The sequence below is a fragment of the Leptodactylus fuscus genome, chromosome 8, assembly GCF_031893055.1.
Source record: "Leptodactylus fuscus isolate aLepFus1 chromosome 8, aLepFus1.hap2, whole genome shotgun sequence".
Lineage (NCBI taxonomy): Eukaryota > Metazoa > Chordata > Amphibia > Anura > Leptodactylidae > Leptodactylus > Leptodactylus fuscus.
In genome coordinates, this window is record NC_134272.1 from 54,468,108 (window position 1) to 54,491,923 (window position 23,816).

Sequence of the window (23,816 nt, forward strand, 5' to 3'; positions counted from 1 at the left end):
CTCTTTATAAAATTCTGGAGTATATGCAAATTGCCATTAGGAAAACTGAAGCAGTAGACTTTGTAAAAATTAATAGTTGTATCATTCTCAAAACTTTTGGCCATGACTGTATAGCATCTAATCGTATAAAGTTGCTTAATGTGCAACCAACATATTGGGCTACATTAGCAGAGATTTAAAGGGGCTTTCTGGTACTAGGATAATGATGGTCATTTTTGGGATAAGCCATCAATAATAGTTTGGTAAAGCTATCCAGAATGTGCGACGATTAGCGTTTGAAGGAAAACTTATGGAACTCGAATGAGTTTCAGTTCCTGTTGGATAAGGACATCATGACCATTGGTTACATAGCCATGCTGCAGCTCAATCCCAGCCAAATGAATGGGGATGAGCTGCAATACCAAGCACAGCCGCTATACAATGCACAGCACTGGGCTTGGTAAGCAGTCAAGAGGCCACAGCAGTCAATACCAAAGTCCCAAAGAAAACCTTTAATGTAACCTTCTATGTCAAAAATTATAAAGTAGCCAAGTTCCTGAGGCCAAAATGCAAATTCTAAAACATGTGTTAAAGCCCTTAGCCTAGTATGTACGACTTATAATTCTAGTGTCTTCTTATGCAGCAGACGTTGGACCCCTCACGTACCAGAACCCTGATGCAAGCTCTACTTCTGCCTTCAGTTTCTGGAATAGGGAGTAGTTATTTGGCAGCCATGAGCCATATTAGGCGGGGTTCACACTACCATTAGCAGTTGTGCGAGATTACATAGGAATTACAGCACATTCTTCCCATCAAAATAACAGACCCCATTCTAAGTAGAAATATAGTAAATATGGTCGGTCGGAAGTAGTTGGTGATCCAGCATTGCCATTACAATTTCCAATATAACAGGGACCATGACAGAACAAGCCGTACAATGACCTCAACCTGTGTAGGGGCAGACACTTGGTATGATCCAATGCTCAGTACCGCTAGTTATAGAGTCAACATTCATCTTTGCTAATCTATCCAAGGTGACAATAAGCACATCTGACAGCTTCGACAAATACGTCACCAATCATTTCTCTTATCCACAAAGCCTGCAATGATGTCTGGAGTCAGCAGAAAATGACAAGCGGAACAAAGGGGGAATTAGCTAAGATGTACTATGCTAGTAAATGGGATTTCCAGGTAAACCAAGCAGATTAAATGTAATACCACATAATGTAATGGTCTGATGTGAAGAAGGGACTGGACCTGAAAGATTTATATCAGGGGATACACAATGAACATAGCTGGATTAAACCCTACAGAATACAACATCCTGGTGATATAGAGAACCTTTTACTGTATGACATCAATTCTGGCTTAGAGGATGAACCGGTCTCCCTGCAAAAACCGTCCAGGCCATAAGGGATTTTCTGAGACTAAGGGCATGTTCACATATGTTGGATTTTGGGTGGTTTTCACTACCAATCAGATTCTAAAATCAGTGATATGTAAGAGTAGGGCCCACAACCCTCCTCACATGTGCGATAAAGATTTTTTGCAGGTTTCTGGCTGAATAGAGGGAAAAAAGTTGCTTTGGAAATAAGTGACATGTCACTTGCTTTGGAAGGACGTGCAAATTTTAATCCAATGCATGAACATCTCCAATCCTAAGAACAGCCAAAAATGTTCAAAGTGTACCTCGACTTATAAATCAACCTTTCATGAATGAATAGTGCATGTGATGACAAGAAACTTTGTAATATTTTATTAAGGAAATCTGCTTCCTTCTGTACTTAATTAAGCTCTCCTCCTCCTTATCTTCACTCAGATTGCTTGTTTACATAGAATCCTTACCCATATCCAGCTCACACACAGAACTCTATGAGAAGGGAGGGGAGGAGGAGGCTGCTATTTGATTTATGGGCTTATTCTGTGCCTCTGGTGGCCTCTTGTTTGGAAACAGATTCTCAGAGTAGCAGAGTGCAGCCGCCTCCTCCACTCTCCATAGACTAATATGTATAAAGTAACTTAGCTGGATAAACAGAAATGGAAACAGATTTCTTAAATAAGATACATTACAAAGTTTCTTATATTCACATGAACTATTCATTGATGAAAAGTGGTTTCATTATTGGGGGGGTTATCTTACTATCACACGTCCCAGAGGAGGTACATTGACAATATGACGAGAGTTCAGACTTAATAGTGTGTAAGACATAGATATGATGTCTGTCGCTGACTCCATCATATTGCTAAGGATTCCAGTCACTTCTAGTTGCACTGCTCATCAAATCTTGGAGCTAATTTCTATGAGTACGTCTTTGTTCTATGTTGTGTCCAAGTCCACAATGGACTGTACATGGGCAGCAGACTGGTCCACAGTACCGAATGCAGCAATTCACATGACTGGGTTTGCAGTAGGTTTGGGTTTCTTTCTGTGGAATAATCTACAGCAAGCACTACTCCAGTCAGTCTCTTGGAGGACATTAAAATGTAGATATTTATTTGTCCATAACATTTCACAAGTCTGTCTCATCCACAGTGTTGAGAAATCCTCCGCAGACAATTTTTCATATATTTAAACCAGTGAATCAGGCCCTAGGCTGGGTTCACATTACCCCTGTTAATGACTGTTGCTGTCTTCAATCATAGGATTGAAGACATCATGAGGTCTATGACCAGCCGCAATAGTAATGTATAGAATCTCCCATAAAACAGTGAAAAAAAGAAGCTTTAAAAGAAATATAGAAAAAAAAAAATAAAGTAAATGAAAGTTGTAAATCCCTCATTTCCCTAGAATACATATAAAAGTACAAAATGACTGTGAAACACAAACACATTAGGTATCCCTGTGTCTGACAGTGCCCGGGCTACTGAATATAGGGTATCTGCAGTGCTCCTGTTCCGTCGGGAAGGGGTTAATAGGAGCACTACAGATACCCTATATTCAGCCAGGCTGAATTCCAAGTGGGGGGAAGAAAAAAAACAGTCCTCAAGCTCAGGGTAGGGGCAGACAGACAACCAAAACACCCCCTCCCCTTTTGTGCACCTGCACAAAAACTCCAACCATTTTAAATTTTTGAAATTTTCTAGTAGCTGCTGCATTTCCCCCTCTCCAGGCTTATACTCGAGTCAATAAGTTTTCCCAGTTTTTTTGTGGTAAAATTAGGTGCCTCGGCTTATATTCGGGTCGGCTTATACTCGAGGATATACGGTACTTTTGTAATTGAACAAAAAGTTAGAAATGTAAACAGACATGAATAGAAGATAGCGTCCATCATGTTACTTATATTAGTGTCAATAGGAACAGACACAGACTCGGTCCTATAATGGAAAACAGCAACGGACATTAATACTGTAGTGTTGACCAAGCTTTATAATGCACAGTAAGTAGATCATTATACTTATAAGACCTAAAACATGAACACTGTACTTACAGTACCACAGACACGTGCATGTAATACATTCAGTACAACAAACACAAACATAATATATATACCACAACAGAGACAAGCATACAATACACGTAGTACAACAGACATAGAATACATATAACTACAAGAGATATTACCATTGTAATTGAAAGGTCATTATCTGTCTTATATTTTATATTTCACAAACGTTCTAATTTTATTATTGCTATAGAAAAGGTAGTTGAAAACTTTAAGCTGGAGGTCACATCTAAAACAGTACAGCCTGCTGTCACAAGACTGATGACAGTTGCCTAGAAAGCCTACAGGACGCCCACTTTCTAACGGTTAGATACCACAGCCATGAATGTACTTGCATGTAAGCCTGGTAAATACTGTATGTATTTTTAGAATATGCAAAATGTGGAGAGTTTCACAGACCTTAGGAATCTTAAACTTAATGCAAAGTTGTTATAGAAAACCACCAGAAAAAAAAATAAATCAGATAACATTAATACATATACTATAAAGATGATATAAAACACTACCAAAAATATGCACCATGTCAAAAGAATTGTTAGTGGTATGGTCTAGCTCTGTGCTCTGGTCTAGCCAAACCTCACCATAGAGAAATTGGGGGGGAAAACAAAGTCCAAAGTAACTGAAATAGTTATGTGGAAATTGATGGAGATGGACATTGAACAAGACCCAAGACGGGAATTGTTACCATAGGACCATATGGTTGGGTTCACATCTGTCAGAAACACAATGTCTGCTGAAAATCAGCAGAGAAGTACGTCATGCAAGGAGGACTTTTTTCCTCCAATGCTTTCAGTGTTGAAACAGGGGACAAGAGGCCGACCCCAATGTAGTCAATGGGGTCTGCTGGTCTCTGTGCAACTGTTGTTGTAGTGTTTGGGACGCCATCATTCAAGTCCCCCAATGGATCAGAACAACGTAGAGACCAGTGCTAGTGAAAATCTAGCGTAAGTCAAGTAAGCTTATTAAGCTAATAAAATAGTCAACTAACAGGGATCTTTATATATTACATTTATATTTAAATAATGTTATTAAATTTCTATAAATGCTTTTTAATCACTTTTGGTTGCAGTTTTTAGTGATATTGTATGTGATATCCTATGAATATTTGTTTGTGAAATCCCCTCACTAGTTTCCCACCACTCCTGCCCCGACTCCCAGCCTTTGCTGGCCTCTGCTTTCCGCTTCCTTTTCAACACATAAGAATCAATTGCTTAGTCGATCTCAGTTGGGTCACTGAGCAGTCATTTTGTTTGCTTTGAGAAAAAACAGAGAGAAGCAAAAACCCAAGAAGCATCAGAGAAGGGTGGCGGTGGGGATAGATGAGGTACCCATCATTTTACTTTGTTATTGCATTTTGCTCCATTAAAAAGAAAGAAAAAAAAGTACTAGGCAGATAACTTCTTCAATCTCAGATTTTAGTGCCATCTGGCTTCAACAGTCGATGTACACACTGTTCTTCCTGGCCATGTGCGTTGCCGGTAGTGTCTACTGACTCTAAACCTTGCAGTCTGCTCTCCTGCACCAGTGGGCTATGTAAGGCAGGTTTACTCACAAGAATCTGCCTAGTTTTAGTTGCCTGCTAAGGTGTTTTTGTAACAATGTTTTTTGGTTACCCTTGTTTGATCTCAGTTGGTTGTCTAACTCTAAACTTGTGCCACTAGCACCTACCTTCACTGGATTACTGTATTGATGTGTTGCTTGCTCTGACCTCTGCCTAGAAGAAGAAAACACACAAACAAGAACTCTACCTGTCCTGACCTTGGCCTGTCCCCTGACAGATCTGTTTGTACTCTTTGGAGTCACACTTTAGAACATCTCTACTTACGTAAGGCTAGGCTCACATCTGCGTTCGGGTTTACATTTGGGGGTCCACTTGGGGAACCCCCCACAGAAACTTAATCCGCATAAAAAAGTGGTTACCTTAGGAAACCCGCAGACTCCATAAACTATAATGAGGTCTGTGTGGTTTCCGCACGAAAAGGGTGAAAAATGCGGAGGGGAACAGAATCCCCGAATTTAGTACAAGCGCTGATGTGAACTCAGCGTCCGTTGTCACTGGGAGTGGAATTACTCCAGAAGTAATAATCTGATTGTCCCCTGCAGCAAAGTCTTGATTCCTGCATCGGTGTTAAGTAATAAAAAACAGAAAATCACTGAAGACAAGGCCCTCAGGAGTAGCCCAAAGTCAAATTGGTATTTGATACAGTAGGTCCACACCCTCTGTGTCACACAGATCGCATTTCTATTGTACTATTGGAGAACTTGATAATGCTTTGTATGTACATCCTTGGTTCACTGGAGAAGACAATGTGCTCCAACACCTCCAGGGGGCTGTAACAGATTACTGATATTTATCTGACTATTCAAGAGGTAATCATTTTCTCTTTCGCATAATACAAAACATGATTTTTTTATTTTTTTTTTAAATTGAAATCCATGTAAAATATTGATTTTCGAATTGCTTTTATATTCTTGGTACAGCATCCCTTGGTGTTCTTCTGAATGCCTCTCAGATTGACCACCTAATATATCCCTTCCTGGGAAGCATACATACTCAATTGGCTGTCCCATGGCCTGGATCATCCTGAATCAGGATGGAAAGTAATTTCTGCTATTGTGCACATCAGTCAGTAAGAATTCATACATTATAAGCAGTGTCTTCTCACTGGTACAGAATATTTAGACTGGCTGATCTGAGAAAAAAAATGAAAAAACAGGGGGCGCTATAACAGGTCTTCAACATTAATAACAGCACTTAAAAATATAATATAAATATATATATTTTCCCCTTTAACTCCCATTAATTGTAGCGGACTTAACACATTATTTCATTTCTACATACCGTACTTTAATTAAAATAAATCTAAATACATTCCTTGTAAAGGACATCTTGCACTCTCACAAATGTCTGAAATGACAGGGAATACTTCCCTTTGCTGCAAACACTGTTCTTGTGCGTTGTTGTGTTAATATTTTATTGGCCAAGCCTAGCTTTAATAGCCAATGACTAAGACTATAATACTTAAATTAGAAGCTTTTCTCAGAATTCAGCACACTACTTGTGTAGTGCCTATAAATACAACCAAATAATATCCCTTTACAAAACATAACTAATTTAGCAAAGAGCTGCAAGCAATTCACAGAAGTAGCCGCCATTCATTTAAGAGGAAAAGAAAAAAACCCATCCCATCAATGTGGCAGGAACGAGGCCCTCAGGAACCTTCATCTGGCCTTATACGAATTATGACTCATTGAATTCATCAATGATGTCAGCAGCTTTCGCTAAACTGATAGACGCTGCTAATCCCAGCGTACTTCAGTATACATGCTTTCAAGACCAACTACGTCATTGGCACTATTCTTGTACAAGCATATACAAACCTACTTGCTGCCGCCGAAAGCTTTTACATGTATGTCTTTATGAAAAAAGTGCATTATATGGGAAGTACTGACTGCACTGTGGACGTCAATCTTGTCTGTAGCAGGGATTGCCAAACCTTTCTACTGGGGCTGCACCAGACACAAAATGGAGATACCCGGACCTCACCACCAGATCTCAAACTATGGTCTTCCTAAGCGCTCCCCTAGTTGTTAAGGTAGTTTTATATTGTGCCAAATCAATTTCTCAGCTGCGGACGGCATCGTTTCTGTCTGGTTGGACTTCATCAGCGCAGCCTATAGAGAATTGATTTGGTACAAGTGAGAGGCTGAGAGACCAGATTATGGGGATAACATCCATCCTTAGGGAGAGACCACCTTATAACCGCGCATTATGCAGTAAAGACTTCTGGGAAACTCGGGCATGATGTTCAGGGTGCTTCCCATAGAGGGCGGCATAACAGAGGCACTGTCTCCCTGTTTACATCTTGGGAGACAGATTTGCATATTCTTCCCATGTTCCCTTGCAGTGAAGCAACTATGGCTGTATGTCTCCACACACCTGAAAATTTGATCTCTCCCTAAGGATGGACGTTATCCCCATAATCTGGTCTCTCAGCCTCTCACTTCTACCAAATCAGCTCTCTCTAGGCTGCGCTGATGAAGTTCAACCAGACAGAAACGACCGTCCTTAGCTGAGAAATTGATTTGGTTATAACCCTGCATTATGCAGTAAAGACTTCTTGGAAAGTCGGGCATGATGTTCAGGGTGCTTTCCATAGAGGGCGGCATAACAGAGGCACTGTCTCCCTGTTTACATCTTGGGAGACAGATTTGCATAAACTTTAGTTGGTAATAGAGAAACAAGGGAATGACTAAAAAATATACAGAAAAAGGAACAAAAATAGTTCATCAGGTATATAACATCATGTATTAATGACACAGATGTTACCAGAAAATCAAATGTTGTTTGAAAATTTAGTTACGCTTTAAGAGAAATTCTCAGAAAATCACTGGACCATACAACATATATATACAGCAGGTGACAAACACCACAACTGCTAGTTCTGTTTCTATCAGGACTATCAGAACTGCATAATTTGTCACTTATGGCAAAGCTGGGAGATCAATTGGTTCTTCACCATTTTTGAAAGCAGGTCATTATAAGGGGAATGGGAATACGCAAACCCAAGTGCATGGTTAATCAGGTCTCAAACACAGCAGTTTGTAAAAAAAAATGTATTATTAAACCTTAAAGGGGATGTTCATTTTCAACACAAATATTACTTGTATATTGAAAAGCTGTACAATTTCCCAATAAACTTTCTAGATCAATTCCTCACCATTTTCTAGATCTCTGCTTGCTGTCATTCATTGTTTTCTTCCAGTGGATATAAATCAGTCCATGGTCATGTGATATACAGTCCATTGTCATGTGATATACAGTCCATTGTCATGTGATGAACACACAGCTGCACAGCTCGTTACAGTTAATGAACATTAGTCAGACACCTGTCGTTTTTCTAATAAGCTGCGTGTTCATCACATGACAATGGACCATTTATTACATGACCATGGACTGAATTTCTTTCTAAGAACTTTGGTTTTTCCGACAACATTTGTGTCATTATTACATTTTTTTAATATAATTTTATCTCCTTTCGGTGAAATCCTGCATTTTTTTAAAAAATCCTTTCCCATGCTTCTCTATTGAGATCTGTACCCTGCTTCTCACTTGTGTGTTATGGAGGGAAAATAAGGGGAGAGGGTCAGTGAAACCATTATATCTTGGGCACTAACAAAGAAACAGTTCTGGTGTCATATTAAGGAGGAGATTCTCTTCTTCCATAGAACACAAACATTATAGTTCATCATTTGCTAACACAGTTGGAGATTGGGAACAGCTTCAGCTATATATTAATATATCAATCCGGACTGTGTTTTCAATGGATGATATCTCTGGCAATAATGCAGATAGAACCAAAACTTTCATGTCATGTGAAAGATGAGAATCTCCTCCTTCATATGACACCTGCACATTTCTATACTTTATAATGGCTGACTGTTTAAGTGATCCCCCTGCTTTACACACAAGCCTGTAAACAGTGCGAAGCAAGCTACGGCTTTCAACAAAGAAGCAAAGGAAATAATAAAGAATTTCAGGATTTCACAAAAAGGAGCCAAAATATTTAATAAAACATATTACAAAATCATTAATGACACAAATATTGCCAGAAAATCAAAAGTTGTTCACTGGTTAACACACTATTGTAAATTCTGTACTTTAGCTTGTCTGGTGATCTTTGTTGCTGTATCTGAGGGAAGAATATTAGAGAGGGAGAGAAGCTGAGCTCCGTAATATATTAGAAGATTGAAGCAAAATTTTTGAGTAAATAAAACACTAAACCCTGACAGGACTCTGACACTGGGTTCACACCAGCGTTTGGCACTCTGTTCTCAGGTTTCCCTCTTCTGCATGCAGAAGACGGAAATCTATCATGCCGAGTCCAGCTGTGAGCGCCGGTGAGCGTTTTGGGCTCTCCATGGTGAAACCGTTTTATTTTTTAAAGCGGACACAGAGTACTGCATGTCTGTGTCCGGTTTAAAAAAAACGGTTTTGCCGCGGAGAGCATAAAACGCTCACCGGCGCTCACAGCCAGACACTGTTCAAACTCATTCAAATGAATGGGTTTGAAAGATGCCGGCAGGTTTCCGTCTCCTGCCCTGTTTTGTGCACGAAGCGGAAACCTGCAGAACGGACTCCCGGGCGCAGATGTGAACGAGCCCTTAATAGAAGAACCCTGTGCCGCCCACACACAGTGATTGACAGTCTTCTGTGGACACATACTGATACAAGGATAGTTGTCAGTCATTCTGTGGACTCTTACTTTCTATACTAGGAGTCCTGTCAGCTATATCTGCATACATTTTCTTAAAGTGAAGGTGATCTTTGCTGATGTCTCTATACACATCAGCAAAGATCACCTTCACTTTAAGAAAATGTATGCAGATGCTTCTGAACTTTTTTCCATTTTGAAACACTACTTGGTGTACATAAGTGCTACAACTGGTCGTACAGTACAACCCACAAATTGATAGAACAAAATGTCTTATTGACTGAATGAGATTTATAAGTAACCCTTTCCATAATGGGAATATACACCAGATAAAGCGATCAGGATATCTGGTAGATTTCTCTAAGCCTTCATGAAAAGAAACAGTTAACAGAAACAAGGAACAGCAAAGTTTTACAGGAACTTACATTAAAAGTGCATCGATGAGCATTACTGAAAAAAGACGAGGGGAAAGAAAACCGTGGAGCAGACAGGTACCAATCAAGAAATCAATACATGGACGCAGCCGCATCATGTCCTCCAAGTGCAAAGAAATGCAGCACTTGTAATTCTAAGACAGGAGAATGTCCCAATGTATAGAAATTCAGCATTCTCATATAGAAGACTAGCATCTGCCCGCAATTTCGTCTGCGGGTTTGTGTTGGCACTGAGCCGCTTATATTTAGCCAATTGCTGTTGTGGATGATCCGCCAGCTCCCGCGTCTCAACTCTGCTACATCGCAGCATATGCTCAGCATATTCAGTTGTATGTACATCTCTGCATATGGAGAGCGTACTTAGCTGTGCTTAAGCTCTGCTACATCTGGCCATTTGGATTATAGGGGTGTTCTTATGTCAGTGTGTGAGCAGCTTCTGTGTTGGAAACGGCTGAACGGATGTTGTAGAAATTTGCCACAGTTTGATCAGCCTGCTCCCGCGTCTCAGCTCTGATACATCGCTGCATATGTATAGGATACCCAGCTGTATGTACATGTTTGCATATGGAGAGCCTATAGAGGTGTGTTACAGCGCTGCGTAAGCTCTGCTACATCGGGCAATTGTGATTCATGAAATGTGCCAAAGTTCTCCCCCATCAGAGGCAGAGCAACACATTCCCCGTTGTACTCACTGAAGCTCTACACCCGATATAGTCCTCTTGCCCACACACAGCCTGCATGTTCTGTAGTCTCGTGAGCTTCCATGAGACTCCATTTTCTTCAGCTTTCACACTGTGCAGCTTCATCCTACATAGTTCCGCCCACTGCCTAGCATGATCCTACCCTAGAATGGCTCAAGGACCTGTGATGATGTCATCATAGGTCCTTTAGTGTTGTGTGAACCTAAATTCCTTCGCTGCGGTCGTGTACTGATGTCATTTACTGGGATAAAAAGTAGCCTATGTTTTAATTGGGGTTCCTATCTATGTATGTGGCAAATCTCATGCAAATCTGTTCAGCCGTTTTTGCGTGATTGTGGAACAAACATATTAGTAGGATAGGAAGTAGGATAATAGTAGGATTAGTAGGATAACTTCTGTGACACATTCCTATATATTATATGTCTATGCCGCAGAGTATAGTAATGGAGGACAATAATATTCTTAAAGCATACCTCCAGCTATAAACAACTTTGCATAAATGAAAAGTACAGTTTTATATAAGAAACATTGTAATACATTGTACTAAAGAAATACGTTTCTTCTCTGCTTTTCAGACCAAGTTACTTTCTACATATTAATCTATGAAGAGGGAAGGGGAAAAATGAGGCGGCTAAAAAAAAAAACATAAAATTGCTGCTGCTGCACAATGCTACTCTATGCACTTTTATCACTGCTGAGTGTTTTGATGAGAGGCTATCAGTGCACAGAATGAGGCAATTAACTCTTCTTTCTCCATAGAGCGCTATCAGGGAGGCTGAATATGGAGATGTAATCTTATGTTAACAGTCAGACTGGAGATATGGAGCAGCAGAACAAAGTAAAGGAAGATCTCCTAAACATGCACTATATGACAAGGTTTCTTACATTCACATGCACTATTCATTTATGAAAGGTTGTTTATAACTGGAGATATGCTTTAACACAAAATACACACATGGACAAAATTGTAGGTACTCCTCAGAGAAATAAGTTGAATCTGACAAAAGTAATAATAACCAAACTACATGTTGACAAGCCACAAAGCTTCTGGGAGAATGTCCTATGGACAGATGAGACATAAATCAAACTTTTTGGCAAGGCACATCAGCTCTATGTTCACAGATGGAAAAATGAAGCATATTTTAAAAAGAACACTGTCCTTACTGTGAAACATGGAGGAGGCTCTGTTATGTTCTGGGGCTGCTTTGCTGCATCTGGTACAGGGTGTCTTGAATCTGTGCAGGGTACAATGAAATCCCAAGACTATCAAGGGATTCTAGAGAGAAATGTGCTGCCCAGTGTCAGAAAGCTTGGTCTCAGTCGCAGTTCATGGGTCTTGCAACAGAATAATGACCCAAAACACACAGCTAATAATCACCAAAAATGGCTAAGGGGAAAATATTGGACTATTCCGAAGTGGCCTTCGATGAGCCCTGACCTAAATCCTATTGAGCATCTTTGTAAGGAGCTGAAACATGTCATCTGGAAAAGGTACCCTTCAAACCCGAGACATCTGGAGCAGTTTGCTCATGAGGAGTGGGCCAAAATACCTGCTGAGAGGGGCAGAAGTCTCATTGGCAGTTACAGGAATCATTTGATTGCAGTGATTGCCTCAAAAGGTTGTGCAACAAAATATTACATTAAGGGAACCATCATTTCTGTCCAGGCTTGTGTCATGAGCTTTTTTTTTTTTTTTTTAATAATTCTGTTGAAGCGAAAGGCAATGTCTGACTTTCATTTGTTCATTTTCATTGAATTTTTTATTTATTATTACTTTTGTCAGATTCAAGTTATTTCTGAATGCATTGTGGGTTTTTCTTTCATTAAATAAGGGGGGACGACAGTTTTGTCCACGTGTATATGGATTTCTTATTTTATGAAATATGCATAAAACACATGCCAGAACTGAGGGAATGGAAGGGACACTGAGCACTTATAGAAGAGCACTAACTTCTATCCAGTGACTACATAGAAAGCCTGATGTGTGAAGCTTTAGAGATATCTTACGCTCCAGGGCTTAGCCCGGTGGTTCCAGCCAGGGAGTGTTTTTGGGGGGCCGACCAACAGAGGATTCCCTGGTCTGACATGTTTGTACCGTACATACAGCTAGCAATGTTTAGCAGATTCTGCAGAACATTGGTGGCTGTACACACAGGCTACATCAGCTTATCCTTCTTCCTGTTCTTCTAGAGCTGTTGTGTGGTAGGTGAATGTTCAATTCGCTGTAAGTGTCTCTTTGTCCAAGTGCAGCGGTGCAAGATGAAAGAAGGGGAGAGTCAGCAGCAGCAGCAGCCTTCCCTGCTGTTTACACACAGCACACAGTGCTCAGTGAACTTCTGGATTTTTTATTTTATCACTTGTCAGAAGTGACAGAGGAGTAAAGTGTTACTTCCAAAGGGAAACAAATGGAATGTCTCTTAAAAATCTGTGTATAAAATCCATAAATTACACAAATAATTTGAAACAAAGTAAAAAAATAAACTATACATTGTAGAAGACACGATATACTGCAATTGCTGATAAGAAAATTGGAATGGACATTGCTCAGTTCCTATTACAAAAGCCTTCCTGGTACTGCCTATTCATTACGGAAAAATAAAATGTCCAGTTCTATGCAACAGGAAAACGACAAGACCAGTATATATACACATGATAATGAAGTCCCGTTGCACATAGGACATTGTGTTCCTCTTTGTGAGAAAGACACTTCTAGGAAACCAAAAACCTTGGTGTTGCTCATGATAAAAAATATGATCCAAGGAGGAAGAAAGGTTTAAAAAAGGAAGCATAAAGCTAAAGCATCAAGTGGTGTTATAGTCCTGGAGGAAGAGACAAGAAATGATGGAAACTAAGGATCAACCCAGTCATTGATATCACAAAAGGTTACATAGACTACATTAATGGAAAATTCCACAGTTATTGGATAACCATGTGATGTCTTATACATTCAGGTCACATAGCCTTTCTGCAGCCTAAGGATATTCAAGTGAATGGGTTGAACTCTGAAACAAAGCACAGTCACTCACTTGAGAACTGTGGCCTCGGGTCTCAGGTGTCAGAACTGACCTTCAATATACGACCTATCCTTTTCATTAAAGGGATTCTACCACTAAATTGGGATTTTTTCTGCTTTAGACGTCGGAATAGCCTTTAGAAAGGCTATTTGTGTCTTACCTTTAGACATGGTCTCCGCTGCGCCGTTCCTTAGAAATACCGGTTTTTACTGATATGCTAATGAGCTCTCTCACAAGCAATGGGGGCGGGCCCCAGTGCTCAAACGGCGATGGGGACGTCCCCACTGTTGCCAGAGACCCTCTCTCCAGCGACGCCTCCATCTTCAGCAGCATCCTCCCCTTCTCTCGTCGTCTTCCTTCAGCGTCAGCTCCGACGCCTGCGCAGATGGTTCTGCCAGCGAGACACTAGTAGAGCATGCCAGCCGGTGGCCATATTTTCGAGGCCGCAATTGCACGCATGCGCAGTTCGCTCCTCAGTCTATGCCGAACAAAAAATGGCCGCCGGCTGGCATGCGCAGTCGGCTCTACTAGTATCTCACTGGCAGAGCCGACTGCGAAGGCGTCGGAGCTGACGCAGACCGAAGACGACGAGAGAAGCGGAGGATGCAGCTGAAGATGGAGGCGTCGCTGGAGAGAGTTCTCTGGCCAGCAGTGGGGACGCCCCCATCGCAGTTTGAGCGCTGGGGCCCGCCCCCATTGCTGCGAGAGAACTCATTAGCATACCAGTAAAAACCGGTATTTCTAAGGAACGGCGCAGCGGAGACCACATCTAAAGGTAAGAGATGAAGTAGCCTTTCTAAAGGCTATTCCGATGTCTAAAGCAGAAAAAATACCGATTTAGTGGTAGAATCCCTTTAAGCCTGAAAACCATCTTTAATAATAAAGGAGTTCTCCAAGTGTCTCCGCTTAGCGCTGCAGCTAGTCAGATACTTCATAGAGTTATACCTATTTATTGCACAGCTCCTGCAAGTTAGTAGCCTTTTCCTGTTTGTGGTGCAAAGATGGTGCCCCTGTATTCAGCCCCCTTGTGCCCCATCCCTTCACAGACAGAATAGATGGTCCCCATTGTATCCTTCACATAGGTACAGGTAGTAAAGCATTAGAGAGCTGCTTGGACAGTGGTCTACTTGACCATTTCTTAGGTCACATCTCAGCTTTTCTAACTATAGATATTTTGCAAATTCTGGGAATGATCACAATCAGGTCAATGTCCTTCAGGACAAAACAAGCCAGGATCAGGCAGTGCTGTGTCACCAACTCTACAATAACATTCTTTTCCTTCACTTTCACTTTTCTTTACATAAATTGTACATTGTAGTCACCATTCAGTTCAGTTCAGTGGAATATTTCTATTCAATGGAGAATCTTTTATGTGACTAACTAGGAGATGTCTCAGACTACCTACTAAACACCTACTAAATATTGTAAGCTTAGTAGACAAAGAATAAAATGAGCAGAAAAAGAGCTGCAACTATCGCCACTAAAATTTGTAGTTCTCCACCCAGTGCAGTCATGAGGGCAAACACTCCCCCAGAGACTGCAGCCAGACTGAAAGGTTTTGGGGGCCAACAGTGGCACATCTTGATCAAGCCAAAGCACCACTTGCTCGATTGCATGGGTATAGCCCTGTGCTGGAGTACAACGCAACACCACGCGTACAAGCATGGGGGATTTGTAGCAATGCTACTGCAACAAAACTGTCAATCGAGCCAGATGTAGTAAGCTGGACTACTGCCTTGTCTACATTCACTGGCATAATGCAACAACATGTGATCCAGAGTCAGTAGGCCAGACCACAGACTTTGACTGTTAACATATGCTGGGGGGTGAGGCTTCCTACATGCTGCACATGTCATAGCTGAGCTAGTCTCGCAAAGCAAAATGTTAAAATAAGTACAGATTACTGTGCAAAATACATAGAAACATAACTGTGGCATACCCTGGGTGGACTCCTTATTTTGCTAGCCTGGCCCAACGCTGCGCTTGCAATGGGCCCTATGATAGCAAAGGCCCCCTTTGGACAGCAGGACTGTCCTGCATTTGCTGTCCCGGGCAGTGGGTCTGGACATCCCCCAACTCATTGGTGTCCTCTAGATGTGGTGAAGCAGGGAGCCATCCATGCTCTACGTCACCATCTGGTTGCTGTTTTCGCCTCTGGTGTCGTGAGGACAGGAGACGCTTACATCATGCTCCTGTTGCTCCTTGAGGACTCCAGACCCAGAAAGAGGAGTGAACAGGAAAGCTGAGAATTAAGGTTTGGTTTTTTCTTTGATATATACAGTGGGTGCAACTTAAGAGGTACATAAAACAGTGGGGGCAACCTGGGTGGGAGGGCATGAGGACACTGTGGGGGAAACTTGGAGGGGCATTATATTGTAAGAGGCCACTAGGAAAGCATTATACTGTGCAATAGCCATTAAAGGATGTTATATTATGTGGGGGCCATTGAAGGGGCATTATAATTTGAGAGGGTCAGGTATTTTTAAGTGGTGTTGATGGGGGGGCCACCTTTATGAAACCTTTGCACGGGGCCCACTAATGTGTTAAAACGGTCCTGCAAGGAGGTAAGGGAAATGTGTAGGGGGGGGGGGGCGGGGGTTCATAATATTTTTTGGGTGCAATGTAAAGATAAAGGGAGGAGTACAAAGTTTGCTATGGGGGCCAATAAGACCCTAGTTACAGTAATGGCAGTCCCTTTATATAATTCTGTTGATACATTACTACCTCCTAAACTTTTCCACGGGAAGTGTCCCATTACTAGGTATGGAGAAGGGAGAAACTGCTGTTTCCCTGCCAGAGGTTTCCATCAAATAAGGAGGTGGTTGTATATTTATTTTTAAAAATTCCATTTAATTGCGTCGTCTAAATTTAGAACGTGCTGTTCCAACAGAAATCCTGATTTCTATCATCTGATTTACTTGATTGAATTTGTTTCAGTAAACTGCATACCATATTGTATTAAATTGAGTTATCTACAGACATACTGCCAGTAAATTCTTAATAAGGGAGCTGCCTGAACAAACTCTGGTAAGTGATCCTGACTGTCTATCTGTAATCAATTACAATTGATCAAGACCATCTTAGAACGTGCGGCAAGTCAAGCACAAGTGTGCGCTTTCCCCTCAGTATCTAAAAGGCTGGGGTATTTCAGCAGGTTTCTCGATAATAACAGTGATGAAAGGTGATTTCAGAGTCCAATACTTAAAGGCAATATACTGTATTTAAAGGGAACCTGTCACTTTTATAATATATTGCAATCTGCAGGCAGATTATAGAGCTGGAGGGACTGAGAGGATGTGTAGGAAAAGGTTCCATAAGATAGATCATTATAGCGGTACTATTCGGTGTTTAGGAGTGGGACATATTCCATATTCCCTTTTAAACATATTTTACCTCCACCCCATATTCAATTGCCACCCCAGTGTTAGTGAGCACATTACGGTGATATATAATACAAGTGTGCTGTGTATGTCACGTTTGTAGAAAAACATTTCATATTACATAAATGCAGGATCTGGAGCACTGGGCATTCGCATTCAGCTCTGGGAGCACTGCTCTTGCTTTTCAGACCCCTACCACCTCCTGCCTACTCCGGGCAGTGAGAGTTGATCCTTGCACATCCTACATGAGCAGCAAGGGCGGTGCTCCCAGGGCTAAAGGCCCGCCCCCAGTGCACCAACTGCCTCATTTGCATAAGACTTAAAAGATGTTTCACTCCAAATTTTCAAAGTGACATAAATAACAAAGGTATGTTGTTTATTACTGTAATGTGCTATGGAACATGGACGTTACAGCTGAATAGGTTTGTAGAAGGTTATAGACTCCCTTTAATCCCATCTACTATTTTCTACCTGTATCTGCACCTACTGTCACTGTAATGCCTCTACCGTAGAGCTTTTGTATCTGAGTTTTGTATCTGTATTATTACTGTATTATCTATGCCGCTGTAACACACTGAATTTCCTCATGTTGGGACTATTAAAGGATTATCTTATCTTAAGAGGTTTATGATGCTGATGAACCAACCTTCATGATAAGTTATCAGTATCTCATAGGTGAGGAGCGGACACCCAGACTTTGCACTGATCACATGTTCCAGCCAGCGCCAGCATCGAAACCTTTATAAGGAACAGAAGTGAAAGTGAAGCCATGCTATTAAAGACGACCTTGCATCACTTTGGACACATGCGGTTTTATATACTGATAGAAAGCCCACAGTGCGCTGAATTCAGCGCACTATTGGCTTTCATGTTCTGTGCCCCCGGTGTAGAGCTATCGGTGCTGGTTCCATAGCTCTTCGCCGTCAGAGGGCCTGACGCGAAGGGAGTGCATGCCCCGATGTTCCGTGATCCTAATTTGCACAAGAGATGGAAAAAGAATTTTGCAGAAATGGTGGGGAGAAGCAAAGAATGAAAGGAAGGAGTAGAATTTAAAGGCTATTCCAAAATGTCATTAGTTAAAAATATGTTTTTCTAATGACAGACTCACTTTAAGCTCAATGTACATAAAACCTCAAAGCATTACATTTAGTAGACATATGGTAACAGTGTTACTGATACACAACAGTGCTGAGATGTCTGGTAAATAACTCAGATCGTATGACTTATATTCAGGTACCGGTAATATTATTATTTATATATTAACCTTGTGTAAACCATCCTCAATTGTTCTAGAAAAACAGGCAGTTCCTACTGATGAACAAATACAGTTCTCAAGAACTACATACCACAGACTCGTTTCTACAGAAAAGCTTCAAAGCCATCTGCGGCCATTGCGTCACGTCACAAAAAAACATCCAAACATGTTTAGCATTTTCTGAAGACAGCAGATTGTGTTACAGCACTCTGGGGCAGATTTACTAATCCGGTCTAATACTTAGAGCAAACTTAGACTAGACAATCTTATACTAAGCCAGATTTACCACAGTGATTGATGCTGGATGATATATCTGGTGCAGCTTTACCTTGTCTGGTCAAAATTTATAAAAATCTATTTGTTGGTATAGTTCTGGACAAAAATGGCCAATTTTAGGCCACGTCCATTTCCTAGAATGTCACACCGCTGGGCAGATAAAATATGCCTAAAACAAATAAGGCATGGTTGTAGGAACAGAAGAATGGACGAAACATTAAAGGGGTAATCTGTAAGAGGAGGCCTGGCTGTTGGCCGAACAAGCCATTGGGCAACAGTTTATAAGGATGCCTTGGCTAGCTGAATACATTTGGGGACAATTCTGGGAATAAATTAGGACATCTATAAAAGTTTCATAAGGTTCCCGCTCATGTCAGGAAACCAAACTCTAAAAGCTCAGGCGGGAAACTTATTTCCTCTAGGAGAAAGGATATTAGCCAATACTACAAAAATAGAGATAATGGAAGAGAACGTGGGTGTAGATCTTATAGGAACTTGTAAGCAAATGACAAAGTGCAACACAATCACTTACCAAAGAGAGTTCTTAATATATCCAAACTGTGAGTAAAGGTTTAGGAAATGACACAAGCATTAGAAGAAATGGCTCAGAATTAATGGCGGATAGGATTGGAATTCTTGGAAACAGTTAACAGTATGGTGAGTTCATCCATTGCTTGGGACTAAGACATCCTACCGAAATGACTGAAATCTCCACAACTCCGTGGGATAGATTAGTTACACCATAGTACTTACTGAGATCCAGTACGTCATCTGTCTTTATCAGGTCCTCCTCCCGGGTCAGAGGAAGCTGAGTCTCCGGCTCTTTCCGCAGTTGTAATGACAATGCCCTTAACATGAAGAAGACTCTAATAGCCTGAAATTAAAGAAAAAGATCATAGGACACATTAGATGGTGTTTGCGGTGTTATATTCAGCCATTAGACAATTCTATATATACAAAGATGATCTGATATGATGTCATGGAAGAACACTTGAATTGTCTACAGAAGTAGGTACATTGATCGTAACTGGGGTATGTTATAAACGAAGAAGTCATCGGTACAATGCATAACAATTCATCACCAGTGCACCAGAATTAATTTGTCCAGTAAGAAGTTTCATTAACCATGGATAATGGATACCAATACTTGTAGCACTGGCCGTATCACCAAAGTCATCTTGGAGAGTCTACAGTAAAGGTTTACTTCAGTGTCACTAGTGTGGGGCTTCTCATAGGTTATTGTCATACAAGCGTGTTTACTGGGGGAGAGATGTGATTGCTGGGATCATCAATGTCTTACAAGAGGATTTACTCATAGCGAAGTCTCCTTTAAGAGCGCTAGTCAATGATATGGCAGGTCAATGGGCACACCTGAACTTACATGTAGCTAATATATGGGGGCCCAGAGCTTGTTGATACAATTATTCACCAGTATAAACACTTGACTTCGGCTTAAGAACAAACTCTGTCTACACAGAGATGAGCTGCTGACCAAGCTGCATAGGAGGCCTTCTGATGAAGCTATACATAACGAATCATTTGTTGAGGTGTCTGTACACCTGTCTGACTGCCATGGATATGTCCATGGGTAGGTGATGTGATTAGTTGTTTCACTATTGATTCCATGATTAGTTATATGGGTGTTATAAGCAGTTATTAACCTTTTTGGATATACACTCAGTGGCCAAGTCATGGGAAGGTACCAGATGCACTGTTAATAGCAGGTCGCCCCTCCAGGAGCCCAGATAACTGCAGCAAGACGACGATGCATGGACTCCACGAGGTGTTGGAAGAGTTCAAGGGATATTGATCCATGCAGTCTGCACTGCAGCCCACAATTGGTCCTGAGAAGTTGGTGCTGGATCCATGGTATCCAAAGCATCTCATAAATGCTCTATGGGATTGACGTCTGGCAAGCAGGCAGGCCAATTGAGGGTCGTTAGGTCCCTTGCCACCAACAAGCAATGACATACTGACATACTGCATCCCCATCAGGGAACTCCAACACCAGAAAGGGGTGCAAATGGTCTGCCATAAGTTGCACGTATCGAGCACTGGACTTGATCCCTGCACCAGGGCAATGGGGCCCAATTGCGACCATGTGAACACGGCCCAGACCATGATGGAGCCACCTCCCGCCTGGACAAGTCCCTGTTGACATGCAGGATCCATGGCTTCATAGGGCATACGCCACACTCTCACGTGCCCATTGGCTCTGTACAACTGGAACCGTGATTCAACAGACCATGACACATGCCACCACTGTTCCATGATCCAATGAAGATGGTCGCGAGCGGCGAGCCCATGGCAGTCTTCGAGCTCTGTGTGGCCGCGTCAGCAAAGAGACACGGCTTGAGCGTCAACTGTTGAAGCCTATGCGGTACATTTCTCGGCATACAGTCCTGGTGGAAATGGGGTCCTGGCACCCCACATTCAAATCGGTGGCAATTTGACCCACAGTAGACTGTAGAGAGCTCCGTAAAACACTGCGGAGGTGACGTGATGTCAATTCATCAAACACTCATGGTAGACTGGTGCGCTGGATTATGCGGCTGCCAAAGTTAATCTCTGTGATATTGCTGGTCCACCCAAGGCACTGTTGATCTCGGAAATCCAAATTCCCTGGTAATCTCCAAAATGCTATGCGTCTTGTACCGATTATCATCCCACATTCATAGTCACTTAACTTGCGATGTGCTGCCATGTTCACGAGGCACCTGTCTGCATCAGACTCATTGCGTCACACTGTTTGAGAGTCATGTCTAACACAACTGGCACTGGGACATGCCATCCTGTGACTTTTGGCCACTGAGTGTATATACACTGATTGATTTGGGTATATTTATAGGCAATGTGTTTGTGATTTATTTATTATACACATATATTATCTAATGGTGTGTGTATAAGTGTGGAATTAACTTTTGTGAACTATTATTTTAATATAAAAAGTATGGTGCTGTGATTGACAAATGGTGGAAAGGCCACAGTAGTCAATATCCTAGACCCGTAATACCCTTTTTAACTCAAATTTTATCCCTGTATGTAAAGAAATGTATTGAAAAGAAAAAACACTTCACAAATTGACAGAATTTATTACACTACTTGTAACAAGAATATATTTTCTAATATAGTTCTTTACGGTGTACGGTGTGTATAGTGGTGCTATAATCCTAGCAAGTGCTTTGTATCGGAAAAGACAATAAGATAACTCCTCACTAACAGCCCCTGGTCTTAGTTAATTCAATAGCAAGCCAATTGTGCTTTGACAGAAGTAAAAATTAGCCACATTTTCTGGAACAGTCGATTTTCTAGGACTTCCAGAAACATCAGGATTTGTTTTCCCTGTTTTTCAGATTCAATTTTGCGTGTCATTGAAAAGCACTTTACGGTAAAACACAGAATAAATTAAAATATGTTTAATCTTCTGGAACAAAGTGACTGGATTCATGGTCTATAACTTGATCTGAGTAAGCAATTTAAGCCGCTTCCCAACACTGAATCAGTGAGGTAATACGGAGTTTACAGGAAGCCTTGAAAAAATAGGAACAAGGACTTATTCGCCAAATGGACACCCAAGATGTCAAATGTTATAGAAGCTTCTTGTTCAAAATACCTTTTTACAATGTAGCGAGCAGGCTCATATTACCAGACAATTCATGGTGTAAACCGCAAATATTCTTATAAGACAAAGCAGATTCCTCGCATTCACATTAAGATGACTACAATATATGTACATAGAACTGGAAAAAAAAGCTCCCACTCCCCATTTCTCATAGGCAGGAGTCTACACTTATCCATCAATTTACACCTGGATCTCATAATTTTGCAAAAATTCACAAATAAAAATCCACTTTTTGTGTTGAGAGAAATGGTGAAGATTCATCTCTATACAGTGGACCAAGGTGCAAAGCCCTTAATCCGTGGGGCACCCGTTTCCAAAGATCCCTCTTAGACTTGAGTCTGTTGAGGGATCTGCAAAAATAGGTCATGTCCTAATTGTAGATGAACTATTACTCCTTACGGGACGCAGACATTTTTCATTTATGAGTTTTCGTTTTTTTCTCCGTGCATTCCAAAAGCCATAACTTTCTGTTTAAGTAGTCATAAAGGGGGCTTTATTTTTGCACAAGTTGTCAGTCATCTCTGATCACAGGTAATGTTACCAGGTCCCTGCTGTATGAAACGGCACAGACCCTGGAGCTAGTGCGGACGGCTCTGCTTCAGAGTGGCCGCCATGCTTAGTCACGTGCACCAGAACGTACGTGTACAGACCAGAAGAGTTACCCCAAATTACTAATGTTTAACAGCCCCAGAGCCCTACGGGATAGGTCATCAGTATGTGATCAGTCAGGGGCTTAAACCCAGACGCTGCACAGATCAGCACCCACATATATAATAAATGACCCCCACAGTGTCCCCACACTCAGTGATGCTTAAGGAGCGAGTGATAAGCTGCATTCATTACTTACCTTTCAATGCTTCCTTACTTTACAAGCACAAGGAGCGCATCCATTAGTACTGATAAAGGCACTCACTGCTGTTACAGGCGCATTGGGGAACATTTAGCTATAGTGAAGTACTCAACACTCCGATTGCTGAGTGCTGACGTCACCGCAGGCCCTGGAACAGGGTGCAAGTACTGAACACAGCTTACTGCTTGCTCCCAAAGGTGCCTTTCACTGCAATAAGTGCCTTCATAAATATGAATGGAAATGTTCATTGCCCTTATAGTGTAAGGATGGTACCATGGGCATTCATTATTGGCCGCGGAGACAGTGACTGTCACCAAGACACATACACCCATGGGTACGCTTACTACAGGTTGAGAACCACTCCTCTAGGACTCAGCCATTCATGCAGTTCCCTGTCACCAAGTGATCACATAACTCCTGGGCTGGGAGGAAGCGAGATAGCAGCTTCCATGGGTTGGTTTCCTACAGATGCTGTGTTAGGGTAAGTATGCACGCAGTGGTCTTGGCAGCCACTGTGGTCTTCTATCAGATTGTTTAATGTGTTATATATATTGGTATATATATTGGTTCTTCATCATGAACAGCCATTTGGTTTTGCCACCAGCAATAACAAGGCGATAGATAACACATTTTTAACAAGATAACCA

At 41.4% G+C, this 23,816-nt stretch overlaps 1 protein-coding gene across 6 annotated transcripts in view; it reads right to left on the minus strand.

Moving 5' to 3' along the window:
• CLEC16A (C-type lectin domain containing 16A) overlaps nucleotides 1-23,816 on the minus strand; it is a 183,005-nt gene that overhangs the window by 71,202 nt on the left and 87,987 nt on the right. For all 6 annotated transcript variants that reach the window (XM_075285768.1, XM_075285766.1, XM_075285767.1 and 3 more), the window contains one exon: nucleotides 19,451-19,571. In XM_075285768.1, the coding sequence (XP_075141869.1) occupies nucleotides 19,451-19,571 (121 nt within the window). The remainder of the gene's footprint in view (nucleotides 1-19,450; nucleotides 19,572-23,816) is intronic.